The sequence below is a fragment of the Manis javanica genome, chromosome 2, assembly GCF_040802235.1.
Source record: "Manis javanica isolate MJ-LG chromosome 2, MJ_LKY, whole genome shotgun sequence".
In the NCBI taxonomy this organism is placed as follows: domain Eukaryota; kingdom Metazoa; phylum Chordata; class Mammalia; order Pholidota; family Manidae; genus Manis; species Manis javanica.
In genome coordinates, this window is record NC_133157.1 from 156255700 (window position 1) to 156279891 (window position 24192).

Consider the following 24192-nt stretch of genomic DNA (forward strand, 5'->3'; position numbering starts at 1 on the left):
TCAGTCTTTTGTCATATGTTTTCCCATCTTGGAATCTTTGCTTTGCAGACTGTCATGCCAGTAAAGGCTGGATGCAAGTCATGTCACTCTTCTCTACCTGCTGTTAGTTAGAGAACTGCTATAGTGGGTTTACTCTTGATGTTTTCAAATCCAGCATGGCAGTTTAGCCAGAATTATGAAGAGACCTAGAAAAATACAATTCAATGTGCATACGAACTCAAAGTTTTTTGTGTGCATTTCTGTTTATGCCAATTATATGGAATGATGTGGTTTGAAAGTGTGTATTTTTCAGCCATGTGCACTGATAATGAATTGACGTTGGTACATTTCCATTTACTGAAAATTAGGTAAATGCACTCTTAGAATGTTCTATTCACTTGTTCTGATCTTATTGTGTGGTGCATTAGACAATTGAGAATTGTTCTGTGGGGGTACAGTTTGTCTCTGAAACCTACAATCATATTTCAAAGGAATATTAGAAAAGCAAAATGAATCTAACACTTTAAATATTTGATTATTGAGATTAAAACTCTTTAAAAGTTCTTTTTTTATTGCTTTGGGAACTTCAACAGTATTTTTGGATATAGAGGAAAGGAATGTTGATTAGTTTGGATGTGTAATTTCATGCAATGCATTACTGTTATGAATTTAAAATGTTTCATTATTGAGCACTGACTGCATTTAATTTTTAAGAAATTTTTGTGTTCTTTAATACACAGATGTAAATCAAAGATATTTTGAAGAATTCAGTCTTTTTGGAACCTCTGTGAACTGAATGATTGTGTTGACATATTACTAATATGATATTTGTTTGCTCACCTTTATGCATTAATTTCCAGCTGACTTCCATAGTAGTGGACACATTGTTGTGAATGGATGGAAGATACATAACACAGCAAAGAATAAATGGTTTGTGTGTATGGCGAAAACACCTGAAGAGAAGCATGAATGGTTTGAAGCTATTTTGAAAGAAAGAGAGCGGCGAAAAGGTGGGTGTGTGAATTGGACACAATTACACTTTGTGAAGATTCTAACTTAGCAAGAAAGCAAATAATGGCTAAAAATTAGGAGAAAGTCAAAAGGTATATGATATGTTCACTTTGATTTTCCATGTGATGTAAGCCTTGTGCTAAAATTCTTTTTTGAATACTTCCAAAGTTATAAGTTACTAAAAGAAAAGGAAAACTTTCTTTAGCTAGCAAAAAAACGATGTGTGGCTGCCAATGTCTTTCCGTGTCTTAGTCTCTTGCAGGTGCTATAACAGAATGCCTTGGGCTAATGGCTTATAAACAGTGGAAACATTCTTGCAGCTCTAGGGACTGGTGGCCCATGATTTGGTGTCTAGTGAGAGCCCACTTACTGGGTCATAACACAGCCATCTTCTCACTGTGTCCTCGCATGGTAGGAGGGGTGAGAGATGTCTTGGAAATCTCTTTTATAAAAAAGCACTAATCCCATTTTTAAGGGATTCAGCTATCATTTCCCAAAGGCTCTACCTCCTAATACCATCACACTGGGTGTTAGGTTTCAACTTATGAATTTCAGGGCACACAAACATTCACTCATAGCAAACAGTTTTGCTCACTTTAAAATTTGTTCAATTCTCGTTGCACTTTATTCTTGCTATTTCGAGTTTTCCTTTAAGAGATGACCTTCAATAATATAATGCAGTGTTGTTGGGCCTCCAGCAGTTGTTCTCTATATATCTAACAGTACATTGAAAATTCCTTGACTAAATTTGTTAGTGTCCTAATTATAGAATAAGAAGTTGGATATATATCATCTTTAAAAAATTTTTTACAGTGCCATTGAATATTATGTAATGTAACCTAATGAAGAGCTTGGTCACATGAGGAGGTCTAGTGAAAATCTGCATAATTCTTTTTTGCAAGATTTGCAAGAGGTATTTGACCTGATAATATTCAGTTGTATGATGTTTATCTGCAAGTAAGCATATTTCTTTAATTCAGCTAGAACATAGAAATGCTTGTATAACTACTAGTTTTTTTTTAAGTGTCCATATTTTTATTTCTCATAGTAAAACAAGGCCTCAAAGAGGAGATTATACAAAGAAAATTTTCCTGCATTAAAAATGTAACTGCATAGTTGTTATTTCATCATGTCTGTTTGCTCCTGGTCCGTATTTATTTATAATACTCTAAGGACAATGGAAACCAGATAAAGTGCATCAAAATCACAAATGAAAAAGAAAATTTACAAATATACTTAGTTGTTATCCTTAAACTAGCTGAGTCTACTTGCCACCTTTTTCAGGGTTTAAAAAAAAATTATGGCTGACTGTTCTTTGATTTCTGTCCTCTGAGGTAGCCTCTGTCACTGAACAGGTGCATGTGGCCTCCATCTTTACAGTCAATTGTTTTCCAGACTGTCCAGAACCTAGTTATTTTACCAAATAATTGGCAAGAAACAAGACATATTTATGTCTTCTCACAGAGACCTAGGAATAAACCATCTCATTGCTGATGAAATTTCAGAGCACAAAGAGCTCTTTCTTCCATCTTTAGCTATTTTCCCTTGAAGTACAAAGTTCCTACCTTGATTAAGATGTTCATAGTACACATTTGTATAAGAATTTCCAAATACTTATACCTTTGATTGGTCTGGGTTGAAGAACCAGATAGAAAATTTTGAAACAAGGATTATGAATGCATAACTGAATCTAAGTTTTATTGAATCTAGCAGTTAATTCAGATAGCATAGCAGATCATTTAAGAGGCAAATGGAATTATTTATCAAGTTGAACCTTTATTCTTTTCAGTATGGCTATGCATAAAGATAAACTTAAGGCAAAAAAGAAGGAAGGAAGGAAGGGAAAGGGAAAGAGAAAGGGAATGGAGCAGGGGAAGGGAAGGGAGAGGAGAAGGGGAAGGGAAAAAGAATGAAAGAGTAATAATCACATTCTGTAAATCTGTTCATGTTAACAGACTCTATTCTTAATGGATTACTCCCTATTGCTGGCAAACATTAATGGCTCCTCCATTTTAAAAAGTAAATTTTTTGTAAGAAATTTTGTAGCTAGAAGACTAAAAATAATTCAAGTATTTCCTCTACAACAGTTCTCTTCATCAGTCCCATGCACTGGTTGTCAGGGTTCCTGAGATTTCGTCTCTGAACTAGACTCCTTGCCTGGTTATCTATTCCCTCCAGACTCACTTCCACTCTAACTGCTCTTTCTCGGTTTTCATTTCCAGCCTTGCCTCATTCTTGAGCTCCACATGCAAGTATTCCCCTGACTCCTGGGCTTAACCCAGACAACCAAACTCCACCTTCTCAGCTCAGGTTCCTCCTTACTTGAAACCCTTTGCCCAACATGCTCCCTCCCCAGTTCAGTTCTCACATGAGAAGCCTGGAAGGCATCCTGATTTCTCCCCTCCTTTGTACCTAGGTTTAACCCAGTGCTGTGTCTTATCAGTACCACCTCCTAGATGTTTTTCAGCTCCATCCTCTTCACCCTGTAGCCCCTTTATCATCAGCAGGAGCTTCACCTTACCTGGACATTTGAGGTTCCCTCCCAATGCTCTCACTCTTTAAAAACCACCCCTCTTTCAGTTTGTGCCTTACACTATCCTCTGAGTTTTGTTTCCAAAGCAAACAAAACTCTTTCCTCTACTACCCTGCCTAACCTCCCTTTGGTTAAAGCATTTGGCGCTCCCCAGTACCTAAGGAATGGGGTGTGCTGAAACTGTGCTTGAGCAAGGACCCTGCCTGCCCTGCCACATACTTCTGGTGCTCTTGCCTACAACCTGGGCTCCGTGCTTCTGTGCTGCTTCAGCTAAGTTAGCTCATGTGAATACCTTCTCTCTCTCCAGGGATGATTCATCCTCATGCATTCAAACCTAGCTCTTTTATGCAAACTTTCTTAACATTTCTTAGATAGATGCAAGATACTTGAATATGCTTTACTGTATCACATTTTTTCCTCCGTGGCTGTTTCTGTCCCCCTAACCAGTTGTGCTGATCTAATCCTGCAAAAGGTGTACATGGAACCCAAAATACAGCTGCTCTTCCTTCACTGGCCAAACCATGTGCCTTTGGGGCACAGTTTGCACAAAGGTGTCCTGTGGCCCTGGAAATCTTGCCTTGACTGTCTCCCTGGCCTCCCATGGACTTCTCGAAAGCCAAGGCTCTTGTACAGAGCCCTGTGTCTGTAACCACCTGAATGGTAGACGTGCAATACATGTTTGATGATGAAGGCACAAGTGAGTGAAGAGACTTCTTCAGTTATCTGTCCTTTGTTTCATTTTTGATAGGTTTAAAATTAGGAATGGAGCAAGATACCTGGGTAATGATCTCCGAACAGGGTGAGAAACTTTACAAAATGATGTGCAAACAAGGAAATCTAATCAAAGACAGAAAAAGAAAACTGACGACGTTCCCTAAATGCTTCCTTGGAAGGTAGGGCTGGTGATCTGGGTGCATGTGCTCCATTCATATTTTCATTATCTCCTGTGTTGACTTTCCTTTAATTATTTGCTTTTCTTTAAAAACATATCCCCCTAAACATTTTTGGATATTTCTACTGTCAACACTTCCTGGATCATATGGGGATGACTGAATAGATATAGAACCAGGAATCATGACCAGAAAATTAAATCCTCCATCCATTCAGTGGTGACCTTGACAAGGCCTGAAGTACCAGCTTCCGTGGAGGCTGGGGCTGGGGTCAGGCAGGGGCTGCAGGCAGGTGGGTTTGCCTGCAGGGACAGAGCCTGGCAAGCATGTGAGTACAGAGCCTGAAAGTCAGAGAAGTGTCAAGACTGAACACACAGTTTACATGATCACTTAATTCAGAACTTTGACAGCTGAGCTCAGGATGGAGGGTGGTAGAGGAGGAGTCAGAAAAAGTAGGTCATTCAAGTGGCCAGGCACAGGGCAACAGACAAGGGAGGTCACCTCGCTAGTAGCGTGGATGGACTGTGTGTCCCTGGCATACTGCAGTCGGCTGCAGGAGGGAGTCACTCCTGAGTTAGGCATGCAAGGCCAGAGGCAAGGACAGAGGCCTTCAGGAGCCTCTGCTAGGCCAGGTTCTGTGCTGTTTTTCTGCCTGTACTTGATTTCTGATCCTTAAATGCATACTTAGGAGTTACAATTTTTATATTTTTTTAAAGATTGATAAATTTAGGGACTCAGGGAGTTTAACATGCTCAAATTCATACAGCTCATAAATGCCAGTGTCAACTCTATAGAAGCAGACTGTAGTAGTAGTTCAAAGCCCAGACTTCACAATCAGACCGTCTCCATTCAAATCTGGTCCTACCACCAACCAACTGAGAGATTTGGGAAAGTTAAACTTCTCTTTCCTCTCTAAAAATGGAGATGATTATAGTGCTTACCTGTAATACCTGCCAGAATGTCTTTTTAATTAGTTATAAAGACACACAAAATAACCACCCACACCATCAGAAGAACATAGACCGGGAAACTGGGTGCCCGTAAGGCAGTGTGGGGGCTGTCCTTGGCTCATCACGGTCCTCATCGTGGGCCGGACAGTGGTCCTCCAGGTGACAGCAGTTGTGCAAGGGAGAGAGTAGCTGTGAGCCCATCCTGGCTTAGAAGCTCCATGAAGCAAAGACACGATTTCTTTTTAATAGCTTCATGGGCACAACTTCCAGAGACCCGACAGAGACGTTTCAAGCTGTACCTTATAAATATATTCAATTTAACCATCAGAGGTTGTTTTTACCATAAAGAGTGCCTACCTAGTAACACAGATCAGACTCCTAGGGAAACAGAGCTGGAAGGGAAACCCAGGCTTAAGTTTTTCCATATTGAAAGAGAAAGGGCTTTGTCAAACCTCCTTTCTGCACACTGTCTTACATGGCTGTAGTGCTGGTTAGCTGTAATGTTACGTAAAGCATTCCCAGAGCACGTGATATATAGGAAAAACTCAGCAAATTTTAGCTGTGTTAGTTGTGGCCTTTTCCATACGGCAAACTACATCTATGTTACAGCCCAAATTTGAGAGAGTTTCTGACTAGCTCATGATCCTTTTGCAGAGTTGATGGATTCGTGTTACTTGAGTACGTCCCATAATAAAGCCACTGACTAACTTCATTTCCTCCTCCTCCTCCTCCTTTTCCCTCTATACTCCTAATTTATAGCAATACTTAAAATGTGGTGTTTCCCCATTTTCAATTAACTTATTCAAGAATATGGTGACATCAGAACAGAAATTAGACTTTAGCTGCATACCAACCACCTAAACCTGCTTGCCAACCACTCACATTTAATAAGCACTCACAGCGTGCCAGGCACTATGCTGAGTTTCTGACATCTAGTAGCACATTTATTCATGACAGCACTGTAAGGTTGATTTTCTTATTACTTCTGTGGTATTGAGGAAAAAACTGAGGTTTAGAGAGCTGCATCTATTAATCCAGTATCCCACAGCTGGTAGAGGTAGAACCAGGATTTGAATCCAGGTTGTCTTATTACAAAGTACATGACCTTAACCAGTATATATTTTATCTTCTTTTATTTTCTTTCTTATGGGTGGTTCTTACTTAATAGCAGGAAAAAAGCACTTTAACAACTTCTTCTGCCTTCAAATGTGCTCTTTAGACTAGACATCCATTTTTAGACTTCCACAGCCCTTGGTTATTTGACTTCAGCCATATGTTTTGCTTTTGATTTTGAAATAAATGGAAACTTTATTTTCCTGACACTTTCTGTAGCTTTGCTTCTCTCGCCTCTGTGCAAAAACAAAAACGATTCCAAAATATATTCGTTAGCTTGTGTGATAGTTCAAATGTTAGATTTTTATAGCATGAGTATGATATTTTATTTTTAAGTGTCTGTTTATTTAGTGTTCTCATAATGATACCACATGGCCATAAAAAAAAAAAATCACTACCTAGGTGAGGCTCTCCTAAGTGTTACAAAACATCATCCTTCTTATCTTGATATCTGGGGCTCCTCCTCCCACCCCCAAATGGTGAAAGCTGGGAGCTATACTACCCTGTGGCCTTTTACAGCCACAGCAGCTGTACCTGGTAGATAGTTCTGATGGGTGGTTTTGTGCTGGAGTATTACTTGTGGATGACAGTTTAGATATAACTGGTGAGTTTACCAAATAATGTCAAACCTTGAAAACAGTGTAGCAAAACTTTTCTATGCCTTTCAGTGGGTATTAATTTTCTATTGTTGCAAAACAAATTAACATATACCTAGTGGCTCCTCGTTCTGTAGGTCAGAAGTTCAGGTGAGCAACTGTGGGCTCTCTGCGTAGGCCAAAATCAAGGTGTGGGCTGAGCTCTTATCTTGAGTCTCTTGAAAATCCACTTCCAAGCACATACATGCAGGTTGTTGGCAGAATTCAGTCCTTTGTGGTTGTTAAGAATGAGGCCCCCGTTTCCATGCTGGCTGTTAGCCAGGAGCTCTGTCAGCTAGTGGTCGCTGGAATTCCTTGCTACATAGCCCCTCTATCTTCAAAGACTGTGGTGGTACACTGAATCTTTCTTATGATTTTGATTTTCTCACTTCCTTTATGCCACCAGCCTGAGAAAACACTCCCCTTCAAAGGGCTCAGCTGTTTGGGTCAAGCCCACTTGGATAACTCCCATATATATATATATTTTTTTAATGTGTAACTAAATTATTAGATTTAATAAGAGTTTGACAAATTTTCAGGATAGAAAAATCACTGAGGAAAGTTATATTTCTACACACAAGTAAAGTCTGCAAGAAATACAGTCAATAGCAATAAAAGTGAAGTTAAAAATCCAGAATATGGGCTATACTACAGGACAAATTATCTATATTCTTTTTTTCTTTTTTTGAGAGGGCATCTCTCATATTATTCATCATATGGTTGTTAACAACAATAAAATTCTGTATAGGGGACTCAATGCACAATCATTCATCAGCCCCAAGCCTAATTCTCAACAGTCTCCAATCTTCTGAAGCATAATGAACAAGTTTTTACATGGTGAACAAGTTCTTACATAGTGAATAAGTTCTTACATGGTGAACAGTGCAAGGGCAGTCATATCACAGAAACTTTCGGTTTTGATCACGCATCATGAACTATAAACAATCAGGTCAATTATGATTATTCGTTTGATTTTTATACTTGAATTATATGTGAATCCCACATTTCTCCCTTATTATTATTGTTATTATTATTATTATTTTTAATAAAATGCTGAAGTGGTAGGTAGATGCAAGATAAAGGTAGAAAACATAGTTTAGTGCTGTAAGAGGGCAAACGTAGATGATCAGGTCTGTGCCTATAGACTAAGTATTAATCCAAGCTAGACAAGGGCAACGAAACATCCACGGATGCAGAAGATTTCTCTCAAAACGCTGGGGGTGGGGTGGTGAGGTTCTAAGCCTCACCTCTGTTGATCCCCAATTTCTCACCTGATGGCCCCCTTGCAACTGTGCCTGTCTTAGGTTATTCCTCCCTTGAGGAATCTTTCCTGTCTCTGGCTAACCAGTCATCCTCCGGGGCCATACAGGGAAATGTAAAGTTGGCAAGTGAGAGAGAAGCAATATTGTTTGAAAAGGTTAGCTTTTTACTTTTTTGCAGATTTATGCCCTGTGGCTTCTATGCCCAGCATTTGTCTTGAGGTATCTTTACCACTTGGAAGAATTATGATACTCGGTAATTTCGATATGAGGCACGAATTCTACTTAGGGGTTGTAATTATGAAGGAAGAAGAGAAGCTATAGAAGTAGCAGATGGAAGAAAAAATGGGAAGATTGATTATTTCTTTGACATATCTTATTGTAGTGTAACATAAGCGTGTGATAATTCCCATATTTTAAGGTCAGCTGACTTGGGATTTTCATTTCATATGCAAAACCCATTCATAGCACCACCTAGATTAGGATTTGACTAAAAACCAAGGAGGAGTTGGATTCTTGATGGGGTGGGGGAGGTGAGGGAGGACATCTTCATATTTCTATCTACCATACATGCAGTTCTGTTTGTCCTCTTGGAGTTTCAAACCCACTGAGTCTCTATGCCTGGAAAGCCACAGTCAAGACAGTTCTCTTATATTAAGTCATTATTACTTTATCTAGTTCTGTATTTTAGCTATTTTAGTTCTGTATTCTCTTTAGTCCCAAATTTGCCTTTCTTTGGATAGTAACCTTATAATTAAATCTACTCTAAAAATGTCCTTTGTGTTTATTAGTGGTCTCAACAAGTTGAAGAGTAATTTAGTATAGTTTAGGTAAGTCTGAATGGATGGGAGTGGGTTTTCTAGAATAGAGCCCAATTTAAGTAACATATGTGAAAAAAATGTATGCTGAAATGCACTGCAAATAGTCCTTTATATTTGAGACTCCTTTCAAAGTGGCTTGATGTATCCATTGTAGAGATAGACTTTGTTGGGAAAAGATAATTATTTAACTTCTTCATTGGCTTTTTGTTGCAGCGAATTTGTGTCCTGGCTGTTGGAAATTGGAGAGATTCATAGACCTGAGGAAGGTGTTCACTTGGGACAAGCATTGTTAGAAAATGGGATCATCCACCATGGTAATTATTTTATTAATTACTTATTTATTCTGTCTATCTACAGACTGCATCTATCTTAATTCCATTGTTCAATTTAGTTTATAATAATTCTCCACATTATAGGATGCTTATGTTGTTTTAACACTGTTTTTGAGGGTCTAATATGTAGAACCGTGTTTGAAGGAGTACAGGCTTATGGCGATGTATTTGCTAACTTTAAAATGAACAACACAGGCAAGACTTAGAAATAACAGTATTGTGGGATTGTGGAGGAAGGAATTGCGAGTTCTAACTAGAGCATTTGGGAATGCTTTATCATGGAAGTGGCATTAATGTTGGGCATTGGAGAATGAATAGAGCTCTGCCAGGGACTGAAGGGTAGGACATTCTACCCTGAGGGATACTGTAGGGCACCCAGGCACAAGAGTGGCAAGTTCATGGTGGCCTCTTCAGAAACTAGCACAGAGTCCCATGGGGCAAGACAGTATAGTTCATGGATGAATATATACTGGGGGTTGGGTGGTGTGAGAAAGGTAGGCAAAATGTGATTCCAGAAAATTGTACCTCTCTGGCTATGCTATGTGGGCCTTATCTAAAGGGGTTGAATTGCTGATGGAAACCTTTAAGCAGAGGAGTGAACAGAACTTGGTTTTAGTGCCGTCAGATTCAGCAGCACAGGATCTGGAGTGGAGAGCTGCAAAGAACACAGAACATCAGGAGGCCCCACACTCCCCAGGAGGACTGTGGCAGTGGATGTGAAGACAGTCGTCCATTCAAGAGATTTGGGGGATGCTGAAATAGCATATTTGATGACCTTTTGGACATGGGAGATGAGGAGTGAAGGAGATCAGATTATTCTGAGCTTTCTGTCTGGATGACGGAGATAGTTAATTCAGGAGAAGGAGTAGGTTGGAGAGAATATCACGGATTTGCTGTGGACTGGAGATAAGATATCATGGGGGAGTGCTCAGAGGTTGAAAATATGTGAGTCAAGCTCAGGATGGAGAAAGATCAAGAGACAGATTTGGAAATCATTTCAGGAGAGCATCAGATTCCTGAGAACATCAGTACAAACAAGGAAGCAGTAATAATGGGACTTAGAATAGAGGCTGGAATGCAAATGTTAGAAGAGGAGAAAAGACAGGGAATTAGGAGTAAATGTGGCTATTTGGCTGTGGTATTTTGATGTTTATTTTCTTTCTAAATTAGTGTGAAGTGAAAGCAAACTACATCCTTCTAATTTCTCCCCACCACACGGGGTGCTGCCAATAAGGTGTACCCCTGCTTATACAGATAGGAGTCACCTGGAATTCCTTTTTGTCGCTCATGAAGAAAAAAGCCCTGTGAGCTCTACCACCAAAAGAGGCCCTAATCACACCACGCTTTTCCCTTCTAGGATCACCTTCTTCCTAGTCACCATTTTCTCCTTCCTTACTCTCACTTTGTCCTCCGTCCCCGTAGGGCACTCTCCAGGTGACAGGTGAAGAGGCCTTTTAAAATATATTTATGTAAGATTAAGGCATTCTCCTGCTTGTAGTCATCTACTGGCTTCCCATTAAAGTCCATATCTCTTGCTGTGGCCTAAATCTCTCACCATGGCCTACAAGGCCTTATGTGGTAGAGCCCCTGACTTCCTCTCTTAGCTGACACACGTGGTGTTACACCTGCCTCGTTACACCGTGGCCACTCTGGTCCTTAAGCACTCCAAGAGGACTCTCCACTTAGGATCTTTGCTCTTGCTGTTCTCATTCAACAATTACTTATCAATTCCTAAAATATGCTACAGACCTTTCTAGGCATTGGAGATACAGCAGTGAATGAAATGACAAAATTCACCGTATTCATTACTTTGCCTTGCATGACCCTCTAAGTTTTAGAATCCCATCCAGTCCTGTTATTCTAGTAAATTCCTTTTTTAATTATTGAAGTTTTCTTCATGTACTTTAACTATCTGAAATTATTATGTTATTTTGTTTCTTTATTATTTCCCTCTTTGTCTCCCATACCTTTGCTGGCCTCCAGTCAAACTGTAAACACCATGAGTTCAGGAAACTTGTTTGTTAATATATAGCAAATGCCTGGGGTGCCTGACACATGTAAGTGCTCAGTTAATATTTGCTGAGTGAATGAATAAATTAATAGTTTTATTTTGAGCAACCATAATACTAATAAATTGTATGTGACTTTGTACTTGATTCATTAGCACCATTAAAATGCCATTTAGCAGCTAGTATGCTAAATGACATTTTACAAAAACTTATAAAATGAAAAGACATTTAAGTTGGCTTTTCTCTTTGCTGCCCCTCTTTCCTGTTCTCTAACCCCAATTCCAACTATATATTTAGGACAAGGATGGAATATATTTGTGTTTCCTGCAGGCCACTGAACCTCAAGTAGGCAGCATGTAGAGAGGTTTTGCATGTGATCATTGACCTTCAGAAATGGTGATTACTTTCCCATTTAGACTATGTCCTTCCAGAGACTATGTTACCAATAAAACAAAGAAAGAAGTATCTGTTTATGGACACCTTTTGTTTATCCTTATATTAACCATGTCTTTCTTTCACTGTGTAAGGTATTATGCTAGGTATTTTAGTCATGTAAACATGAACTAGCAGCCTTGGTTTCTCGTGTAGTAGATTTAAACCTATCTTTTCACCTTTTCCTTTAAAAATTCCACCTACTGACATATTAATCTCAGAAAGCTGAAATTTGTGAGGATGGGTAAACTAATTATTTAGAGAGGTATTTAGAAGGAAAACTGTGTTGGTTAATACTAGCTGCTATAACGGGGAAACCTCCTCAATGCAGTGGCTTACGTTATAGAAGCCAATTTTTCACTGATATAAAATTCACTCAGTAGTGGAGGAGGGGATGTGGTGTCTGTGCCTGACAGAGGCTCCACCAGCTTCAGTGCAGGGCTCCTAAATACTACCTTGAAAGAGTGGTGGAGTTTTTCATTTGTTTTAAATGGGCCTCCCTGTTTTGTTTTGTTTTAAATACACTTCCCATTGTGAATCAGTTTTGTGCGCATGTCCTTGAACACAACTCAATTTTGACCACCTGTGACTACAGGAGAAAGTTAAAGATGATGTATAGACACATGCCTAGGAAAAACAAAACCTAAGCCACTTTGGTTAACAACTACCCAATTTCTGCTACTGTAGCTCCTATATAAGATCTATGAAATTACATCAAAGAGTAATCATTATGTATATTTGTTAATGTTTTACCATGGTATCTGTATATAATATCCACAAAAATAACTTTTAACATTTTTATCTTCAACTGAGGATTTTTGAGTTGTGTTTTTGATTTGAGTGACTTTAAAACCTTTCAAAATTACAAATAACAGGAAAAAATTATCTTAAATATCTATCATAAATTGATGCCATTTAAATTGCTTAAAAATGACGGGTGTGCAATTTTTTTGTACTTCTATGGGATTACTTACTATATTTCAGAAGGAGCTACACTGTTTGTCATGTTATTTTCCTTTTTGACTATGAGGTACCATGAAATAGATAAAAGTGAATTATAGAAGCTTATTCCCAGCACTGGAAAGAGTCATGGTGTAGGCAGAAGGTGTCTTTCCAAAAGAGCTATAAAATTATTTTCAAGTCGCCTGCCTACTCATGCTTTCATATTTCAACAAGGTGATCTAGGATTGTGTGAGGATTAATTGCTTATTTGCACAGTGATTTGGGTTCTGAAAATCGAAAGCATAACTATATTGGGTGGAATTTTACTTTACAATAACAAGATGGTTATTACTTTGCCTGAAGACATGAATAACTGGTCCAATACATTCAAGTCAGTTGTAAGTTAGTACAAAGTAGACATAGAATAATATTTTAAAAATATTATTTAAAATATCATAATATCATCATGAACATAGTCTTCTAGAACTGGACCTTTTAGTTCATGACTGCTGAAAGACCTTGAAGGAATCAAAAAGTTCCATCGTAAATTCTGTTAAAATGTTTCTCCAAATATATATATATATATTTATTAAAGTAGCATTGATGTACAGTCTTATGAAGGTTTTACATGAGCAAAATTGTGGTTACTACATTCACCCATATTACCAAGTTCCCCCCACACCCCATTGCAGTCACTTACTATCAGCATAGTAAGGTGCTATAGAGTCACTACTTGTTCTCCATGCTATACTGCCTTCTCTGTGACCCACCTACATTATCTGTGCTGATCATAATGCCTTTTAATCCCCTTCCCCCTCCCTCAAAACTGCTTTCCCTTTAGTAACAACCACTAGTCCCTTCTTGGAATCTGTGAGTGTGCTGCTGTTTTGTTCCTTCAGTTTTGCTTTCTTGTTATAGTCCACAAATGAGTAAAATCATTTGGTACTTGTCTTTTTCCACCTGGCTTATTTCACTGAACATAATACCCTCTAGCTCCATCCATGTTGTTGCAAATGATAGGATTTGTTTTCTTCTTATGGCTGAATAGTATTCTGTTGTGTATATGTACCTCATCTTCTTTACCCAGTCATCTGCTGATGGACACTTAGGTTGCTTCTATATCTTGGCTATTGTAAATAGTGTTGCGATAAACATAGGGGTGCATCTGTCTTTTTGAATCAGGGATCTTGTTTTCTTTGGGTAAATTCCTAAAAGTGGAATTCCTGGGTCAAATGGTATTTCAATTTTAGTTTTTTGAGGAACTTCCATATTGCTTTCCACAATGGTTGAACTAATTTACATTCCCACCAGCAGTGTAGAAGGGTTCCCCTTTCTCCTCATCCTCATCAGCATTTGTTGTTCCTTGTCTTGGAAGCTGGACATCCTAAGTGGTGTGAGGTGATATCTCATTGTGGTTTTTAATTTGCATTTGCCTGATAATTAGCAATGTGGAGCATCTTTTCATTGTGCCTGTTTGCCATCTGAATTTATTCCTTGGAGAAGTGTGTTCAGATCCTCCACCCAATTTTTAATTAGATTATTTGCTTTTGGGGTATTGAGGCATGTCAGCTTTTTCTATATGTTGGATGTCAACCCTTTATCAGATATGTCATTTATGAATATATTCTCCCATACTGTAGGATGTCTTTTTGTTCTGCTGATGCCTCCTTGCTGCAGAAGCTTTTTAGTTTGACGTAGTTGCATTTGTTCATTTTTGCTTTTGTTTCCCTTTCATGAGGAGATAGGTTCAGGAAAAAGTTGCTCATGTTTATATTCAAGAGATTTTTGCCTATGTTTTCTTCTAAGAGTTTTGTGGTTTCATGACTTATATTCAGGTCTTTGATCCATTTCAAGTTTACTTTTGTGTGTGGAGTTAGACAGTAATCCAGTTTCATTCTCTTACATGTAGCTGTCCAGTTTTAGCAACACCAGTTGTTGAAGAGGCTGTCATTTCCCCATCGTATGTCCATGGCTCCTTTATCATATATTAATTGACCATATATGCTTGGGTTTATATCTGCACCCTCTATTCTGTTTCATTGAACTACGGGTCTGTTCTTGTGCCAGTACCAAATTGTTTTGATTGTTGTGGCTTTGTAGTAGAGCTTGAAGTTGGTGAGCATAGATCCCCCCACTTTGTTCTTTCTTCTCAGGATTGTTTTGGCTCTTCAGGGCCTTTTGTGGTTCCATATGAATTTTAGAACTGTTTGATCTAGTTTGTTGAAGAATGCTGTTGGTATTTTGATAAGGATTGCATCATTGAATCTATAGATTACTTTAGTTAGGGTGGCTATTTTGACAGTATTAATTCTTCCTATCCATGACCAGAGGATGTATTTCCATTTATTGGTGTCTTCTTTAATTTCTCTCAGGAGCATCTTTAAGTTTTCAGGGTATAGGTCTTTCACCACTTTGGTTAGGTTTATTCCTAGGTATTTTATTCTTTTGGATGCAGTTGTAAATGGAATTGTTTTCCTTTCTCTTTCTGCTACGTTGTTGTTAGTATGTAGGAATGCAACAGATTTCTGTGTATTTTGTATCCTGCAACTTTGCTGAAGTTCTATTAGTTCTAGTAGTTTTGGGGTGGCTTCCTTAGGGTTTTTTATGTACAATATCACATCATCTGCAAACAGTGACAGTTTAACTTCTTCCTTACCAATCTGGATACTTTTTATTTCTTTGTGTTGTCTCATTGCCGTGGCTAGGACCTTTAGTACTATGTCGAATAAAAGTGGGGAGAGTGGGCATCCTTGTCCTGTTCCCGATCATAAAGGAAAAGCTTTCAGCTTCTCGCTGTTGAGTACAATGTTGGTTGTGTGTTTGTCATATATGGCCTTTATTATGATGAGGTACTTGCCCTCTATACCCATTTTGTTGAGAGTTTTTATCATGAATGGATGTTGAATTTTGTCAGATGTTTTTATTGAGGTGATTATGTGGTTTTTGTCCTTCTTTTTGTTGATGTGGTGGATGATGATGGATTTTTGAATGTTGTACTATCCTTGCATCCCTGGAATAAATCCTATTTGATCATGATGGATGATATTTTTGATGTATTTTTGAATTTGGTTTCCTAAAATTTTGTTGAGTATTTTTGCATCTATGTTCATCAGGGATATTGGTTTGTAATTTTCTTTTTTTGTGGTATATGGAGTTTTGATATTAGAGTGATTGATGCTGGCCTCATAGAATGAGATGGCAAGTATTCCCTCCTGTTCTACTTTTTGGAAAAATTTAAGGAGGATGGGTATTAGGTCTTCATTAAGTGTTTGATAAAATCTAGCTGTGAAGCCATCTGGTCCAGGAGTTCTTAGGTAGTTTTTTGATTACTGATTCAATTTCTTTGCTGGTAATTGGTTTGTTTAGATTTTCTGTTTCTTCCTTGGTCAGTCTTGGAAGGTTGTATTTTTCCAGAAAGTTATCCATTTCTTCTAGGTTATCCAGTTTGTTAACATATAATTTGTAATAGAATTCTCTAATAATTCTTTGTATATCTGTGTTTTCCGTAGTGAGTTTTCCTTTCTCATTCCTGATTCTGTTTATGTGTGTAGACTCTCTTTTTTTCTGGCCTAGGGGTTTATCTATTTTCTTTATTTTTCTCGAGGAACCAGCTCCTGGTTTCACTGATTTTTTTCTATTTTTTAATTCTTCTCAATTTTATTTATTTCTGCTTTGATCATTATTATTGTCCCTCTTTTTACTGACTTTGGGCCTCCTTTGTTTTTCTAGTTTCTTAATTGTGAATTTAAACTGTTCACTTGGGATTGTTCTTCTTTCTTGAGTAAACCTGTATTACAATATACTTTCCTCTTAGAACTGCCTTCACTGCATCCCACAGGTTTTGGGGTGTTGAATTGTTTTCATTTGTCTCCACATATTGCTTGATCTCTATTTTTATTTGGTCATTGGTCCATTGATGAGCATGTTGTTAAGCCTCCATGTGTTTGTGGGCTTTTTTGTGTTTTTTTTTTTTGCATAATTTACTTCTAGTTTCATACCTTTGTAGTTTGAGAAGCCTGTTGGTACAATTTCAATCCTTCTGAATTTACTGAGGCTCTTTTTCAGGCCTAGGTATGGGATTTATTCTGGAAAATGTTCCATGTGCACTTGAGTAGAATGTGTATCCTGCTGCTTTTAGGAGAAGTGTTCTGTAGATGTCTGTTAGGTCAGTCTGTTCTCGTGTTGTTCAGTGCCTCTGTCTTCTTACTTATTTTCTGTGTGGTTGATCTGTCCTTTGGAATGAGTGGTGTGTTGAAGTCTCCTAGAATTAATGCATTGCATTGTCTTTCCCCCTTTAATTCTGTCAGTGTTTGTTTCACATATTTAGTTTTTCCTATATTAGGTGCATAAGTATTTATAATAGTTACATCCTCTTGTTGGACTGACCTCTTTATCATTACATAATATCCTTCTTTGTCTCTTGTGACTTTCTTTGTTTTGAAGTCTATTTTGTCTGATAAAACTATTGCAACTCCTATTTTTCTCTCATTATTTGCATGAAATATCTTTTTCCATCCCTTCACTTTTAGTCTGTGTATGTCTTTGGGTTTGAAGTGAGTCTCTTGTAGGCAGCATATAGATGGGTCTTGTTTTTTAACCCATTCTCTAACTCTCTGTGTTTTGATTGGTGCTTTCAGTACAGTTACATTTAGGCTGATTATCAATAGATATGTACTTATTGTCATTGTAGGCTTTAGATTTATGGTTAGCAAAGGTTCAAGGGTAGCTTCCTTGCTATCTAAGAGTCTACTCGCTTATTATGCTATTTCAAACACACTCTAAATGTTTTTACCCCCTTCTTCTTCATCGTCATCCACTCTTACTTTATATATTAGGTGTCATTCTGTATTTTTTGAGTAGTTGGCTTAATTTTGTATTTGCTTAGTAATTAATTTGTCTAATTCCTTTACTGTGGTTTTATTTTCTCTGGAGATAGCTATTTAGCCTTAGGAACACTTCCATCTACAGCTGCCCTTTTAAAATGTTGAGATGGTTTGTGGGTGCTAAATTCTCTCAACTTTTGCTTATCTGGAAATTGTTTAATCCCCGCTTAAAATTTAAATGATCATCTTTCTGGATAGAGTATTCTTGGTTCAAGAATTAAATATTTATTTCTGCTTTGATTATTATTATTGTCCCTCCTTTTACTGACTTTGGGCCTCCTTTGTTTTCTAGTTTTATTGCATTAAATATGTCATATTTGTATTTTTTGAGTAGTTTCATTGCATTAAATATGTCATGCCACTCCCTTCTGGCCTGTAAGGTGTCTGTTGAGAAGTCTGATAATAGTCTGATTGGGCCTTCCTTTGTACATGATCTTTTTCCTCTCTCTGGCTGCTTTTAATAATCTCTCTTTGTCATTGATCTTTGCCATTGTAATTATTGTATCTTGGTGTTGTCTTCCTAGGGTCCCTAGTGGTGGGAGATCTGTGCACCTCCATAGCCTGAGAGACTGTCTCCTTCCCCAGATTGGGGAAGTTTTCAGCAATTACCTCCACAGAGACACTTTCTATCCCTTTTTCTCTCTCTTCTTCTTCTGGTACCCCTATAATATGCATATTGTTCCATTTGGATTGGTTGCACAGTTCTCTTATTATTCTTTCATTCCTAGAGATCCTGTTTTTTCTCTGAGCCTCAGCTTCTTTGTTTTCCTCTTCTCTAATTTCTATTTCATTTACCATATCCTCTGCCTCATCTAATCTGCTTTTCAATTCCTCCAATGTATGTTTCATTTCAGACACTGTATTTTTCAGTTTCTGTCTCTCTCTTAATGTCCTCCCTGATATCTTGAATGTTTTTCTGTAGCTCTGTGAGCATGTTTATGATTATTATTTTGAAATCTTTATCAAGAAAGTTGGTGATTTCAGTTTCACTTAGCCCTCTTTCTGGTGTCTGTGGGATTTTGTTTGTAGAAAATTTTATTTTGCCTTTTCCTATTTCTAATGATTAATAAGGAATAATAAGTTTGTGTGGGTGGCGCCCTCTATTCCCTAGAAGCTCTAGTCTCTGACACTGCCAACACCTGGTGCAGTGGCGGGGGTCATAGGTGCTTGGTGCTTACTCCTGCCAGGAAGAAAGAGCTCTTTCCTGCTTCCTGGCTAAAGTGCCTGCCTGCACTGCCAAGTCCAGTGGGCTGAGCACTCAGGGAGGAGTCTCTGCGATATGCCCCTATAGATGCCAGAGGCAGGGCTGTCCTTTGGCTTTCCTGGCGCCTTGGCTGGGGAAGCAGGTACATGAACTAGTGCCAACCAGGAGGAAGGAGCAGCAGGCTGCATATCTCAGTGGGGAGGTGGGGGGCCTCGGCACTGTATTGCCAGCCAGGGTGATGTAGTGCCTGAAGCTCCTGAAATTTCCCAACTTGCTGGGCTGAGTATGCCAGGACGATTTCTTCTGCCTTTCCTTTCTCCTGAGTGGTAAACTCTGTGTAATCCTTGCCCCTTTAGTTCCCCTCTTGCTGTTGGGAAGCCTTTCAAAATGCCTGCATTTCTTTTGTCCCACAGTGGCCATTTGTAGGTACCTGTTCTCCACAAGCAGCTGGAACTCAGTCTCTCTGAATTTTCTGCCTGTCTTACCTTTCCAACCTCTCTTATCTCCAGAGCAACATGTAATTTGGATTTGTGCTCCCTGAGCCAATATCCATTGGTGTGTGTTTAAGAGTTCTGGACTTCTACTCCCTTTCTGCTCCATTTCTCTTCCTCTGCCTGTGAGCTGGTGTGTAGGGAGGGCTTGAGTACTGCCAGACTACAGCTTTGCTTCTTTACCCTTTTCTGTGAGGTCTTTTTTTCCCCCCAGATGTAGGCAGTTTGTTGCAGTCTTTGGGTCACTCTTTCAGGATTAGTTGTGTTTGCTGTATTTTCGTCTTATGTGTGGTTTTGGGAGAAGGTTTCTGCCTCACTTCTCATGCTGCCATCTTTTTCTCTCACCCAACTCTGCCAATATTTTTAATTTAAAAGAAAAGAAAAAAAATCAACAACATAAGGTTTTTTTCCTTGGAAGGATATCAGAATGGGAGGATTTCAGTCCTAATCAACTTATTCCCCTACCTCAGATACGTCTTTTCTCCAATAATATAATTTTGAAATAGAACTAGTAGATAAGTTATGGATTAAAGTTTATTTTGAAGTTTGAAATTCAAGAACCCATTGACTATTTAAGTTAAGAATTTAAATCTTTTTGAACAATGATATTTGTAGCCTGATTAACTCTCTCTGAGATAAAGTAGTGAATACTTTATTAATATTGTTCTGTTCATCATAGTTTGATTCTAGTGTCCTGTGCTATTACTGTTATCAGGATTTGATCAGTCGTATAGTCAGATCATGCATACAGAATTTTTATTGTGAGAAATATCCCTTATTAATTGGCTGAAACTAACTAATATAGGTTCTCCCAAACTAAGAGAACATATTATGCAATTTCACATTAACATTTTAATTAGAATAAAGAATACCAGTGAAACATGCTAGTTTCATTTGTACATGGTTCCAACTTCATTTTAGTGAGAATAGAATTCCTAAAATAAAGTTTGAGTGAATCATCTGTTTTAAAGAGAGCAAGCAAAAAAAGTTGACTATAATTGCTGTTTTACACAATATATTGCAAATATTATTGAGAATTTCATTACAGTCGAAGCTTGATTATACCTGGACTTCTTGGATTGAGGCTGTATATGCTTTCTCTGTCAGATGCTGATAATATCCATCTTATCTGGCTTTACTGTTTACATTATAAATACTTAATTCAGAGACCTCATCTGTTATATCCATTGGTGTGCTGAAGTTGGCTTGTACAAGCTTGAGAAAGCTGGTAATTAAATTTTTTACAAAATTGCAAGCCAATTGTTAAGCAGTTATTAAAATTAAATTATATAAACATATAAGTACATAAATTATTTTTAAAACAAAGGTAATATATTTTTAAAACTAATCACTTCCTAATTATTTTAGTACACTTTATTGCTATCTGTGCTGTTGCTGTTATTTATACCTATTATTTCTGTATGATTCAAATACTAAATAATCAGGTGTTACTTCATGTCTAACTCCATGTTCAGTGACTTGATTTTTATAGCTTGGAATCAGGTAGTGTGGGAGTATTGAATGCCATAGAAATTGGCAAATACTCTGGATGAGTGCTTCTTCTCCCCCACCACTTAGAGCTAGTTGTTAAACATTTACCAGTCCTTTTTCTGGTAATACCTCAATAATAGCACATTGTTGTTTAAAAGATGGCATTATGCAAACTTTCTTACTAGATGACCTGAACACTCATCAGTTAATAAACTCATTTTTCTTAATCCAATAGTTGGGGGAGTGGATTTGAATGCAGAACTGTTCACTATTTTAACAGCTGAGAGTTGCAGATTAACCCAAGATTAATTATCAAAGTTACAAGTTTGCCTTATAGCTAAGCCCTCCCTTTTGAATAGATTAAACCACTTGTTGTATTGGGACAGGAGACATTTGGGCCCAAGATTTCCTTGAATTTTGGAGTATCAAGACTGTAGTGTATTTCAGTGAATCTTAAGGAATAACAATGGGGCTAGGTAGATTGCATGGAGAAATAAATAACTGGTTTTGAAACAAGCCATAGGATTTAACGTATTTCTCTCCATTTAGTTTTATTTCACAGATGCTTCTTCCTTTTTGGCTTGATCTGGAAAAAAAAAAATGACAATAGGCTGTGTTGTCTATCTTTTTCTGGCAGCAAGCCATGACCTGGTTTGGTTGGGTTGGGGTCAAATAGCTGAAACCTTTTGTGTGTGTGTGTGTGTGTGTGTGTGTGTTGCCCATCTTTTGGCTTTCTTCTGGATTCACCAAATATAGTTCATGAGAATTTTGAAAGACTTTTCTCCCCCTTCACATTTTTGGCAAAAAGTAAAGGTTAAAGTTTTCTAATCATAAAAATAGAGCCCATTGCAGCAAATTATGGAATAAAGAACATTTTCAAATATAAATTTTAGAGCTTTAATTTGAGGTTTTTCCCTTTTTACAAACTCATTTTTTTTATTAGACTGTCTGTAAAGTGACTTCTCCAGTAGAAAAGAAAACTTGAGGAGAAATTTAACAGAAATGTTTATGAATATGAAAATCTATCCTGAGGATGGAAGTGAAGGATGAGCAGTCTCATTTTTCACTGAGAAAAGAGAAATGTTAAGAGGCACCTAAGAAAAGCATTTCTCAGTTTAAGAAAACTGTTGAAATTTTGGAATCAGTTATATAGGGAAATTATATGATCTACTCTGGAGATCTAAACACAGGATAAATGGTCAAGATTGCTGTATGTGTGGTCTTGGCCTGATCACTGTGGGATAAAACAGATAAATGCTAAAATTCAATTTAGGGCTGAGAATCAAATTATAACTTACTAATGGAGTATTTGCTCTTTGAAAGACACTTTTTGCTCAACTTTATGACATTGTGAAGAAATAGAAAACAGAAACTCATTTATGTAAATATAAATATACTATACACACCCACATACAAATACATATACTAATACTATGCCAGATGAATATTGCTGACCTCAAGTTAGTTCTTAAATCATTACATGGAAAATGTAAATGTATTATATAACAAAATCTTCTCATAAACCTTATTGTCAGAATACTGGAAAACATTATTGTGTTAGGAAAACAAAAGCTTTTGGTAAAATTAAAAGTTTCAGTACTTGGGAATATATGTTTCATACATTTATTTGTTATTATCTGCTACTTTTTAGATTGTAATTTAAATATATTGTAATATGTTGTTCCTTTGTTCTTAGTTACTGATAAGCATCAATTCAAACCAGAACAGATGTTATATAGATTTCGTTACGATGATGGAACATTTTACCCAAGAAATGAAATGCAGGATGTGATTTCAAAGGTAATAATCTCTTCCACAACCTTTATCAATAGCAGAATGTCATGTTGTCATACTTCAGCAAGATAAAATGCTGTTGAGAGACTTAAAAAAAATTCTTTTGGTATAGAAAATTCTTAAACGACACACATACACAGGCCTCTCAATTTTTTCTTGGAATTTCAAAAATTCTAGTGTTAGAAAACAGCAGCAGACCCACAGACTGCAAGAAAGGACTACTGGTTACCAAAGGGAAAGGGGGTGGGGAGGGAAGAAGAGGGGAATTAAAGAGCATTATGATTAGCACACATAATGTAGCAGTGTCACAGGGAAGGCAGTATAGCACTGAGGAGACAAGTAGTGACTCTATAGCATCTTACTACATTGATGGACAGTGACTGCAATGGGGTGTGGTGGGGACTTGATAATGTGGTAGTAACCACAATGTTGCTCATGTGAAACCTTCATAAGACCGTATATCAATGATACCTTCATAAAAAAATTATGAATTAAAAATAAAATCATTCTAGTGTTAGATTATTTAAAAAAAGTTTTACTAAGGTATTATTAATATAGTGTTAGATCATTTAAAAAATTCTCTTACCTAGTTCTAAATGAAAGTACTGCTCAAGTTACATCCATTGAAAACTACTTCACATGTAGCAATATATATATATATAAAATACATGTAATATCAGTTTTCTTTGTACACATAACAAAATGTATATGACATATAATGAACAAGTTGCATGAGGTATTACTGCATAGATTTATTTTGTTTACATTGTATCTTGAAATTTTGTATTTTAAGAAAATAATTTTTAAAATCTTTGTATATGTCGTACATAACAAATTGATAGCACAGTTTAATCCTGTTTTTTTCATGATTTGTCATAATATTTTTATGGTGTAATGTAATATTTGAATAACTTTTAATTTAGTTGAGATTGTTAATGATTCCAGAATGCTGACAGTGAATTTATTTCAGAATTTCTCTGTTATGTCATTTGAATGATCTTACTTGCTTTTGACATATCTTTATTTTACAATAGGGTGTAAGATTATATTGTCGTCTGCATAGTCTGTTTACTCCAGTGATAAGGTGAGTCTGGTTTCTAAGTTTGGGGCAGCTTAAATGGAAATATCTATAGTGCATATTAGGTAAATATTATTCAGCTGGAACTTGTTGGCTTATTTTGTTTTTCTTCCAATAGTGAAGAATTTACTTTTAAAAATTATTTTAAATAACAATTTATGTTAAAATATTCCTAAATTTTCTGAGTCTCTAATTATAGTTTTCCCTTCTCTTTTTATTGCGATTTCTAAGACTATTTGCCATTAATTCACAGTAAATTATAGACTTGATAATGAAACAATTTAGTTAATATTTAGTGAAGCATAATTGAACTGGAAGAGGATTTGGAAATACTGTTTACTATAA

General features: G+C 37.1%; 1 protein-coding gene across 5 annotated transcripts in view; it reads left to right on the plus strand.

Annotated features, from left to right (window-relative positions):
- Window positions 1-24192, plus strand: part of PREX2 (phosphatidylinositol-3,4,5-trisphosphate dependent Rac exchange factor 2) — a 293635-nt gene that overhangs the window by 105870 nt on the left and 163573 nt on the right. For all 5 annotated transcript variants that reach the window (XM_073229638.1, XM_036998086.2, XM_073229635.1 and 2 more), the window contains 5 exons: window positions 840-989; window positions 4272-4416; window positions 9405-9505; window positions 22672-22775; window positions 23804-23853. In XM_073229638.1, the coding sequence (XP_073085739.1) occupies window positions 840-989; window positions 4272-4416; window positions 9405-9505; window positions 22672-22775; window positions 23804-23853 (550 nt within the window). The remainder of the gene's footprint in view (window positions 1-839; window positions 990-4271; window positions 4417-9404; window positions 9506-22671; window positions 22776-23803; window positions 23854-24192) is intronic.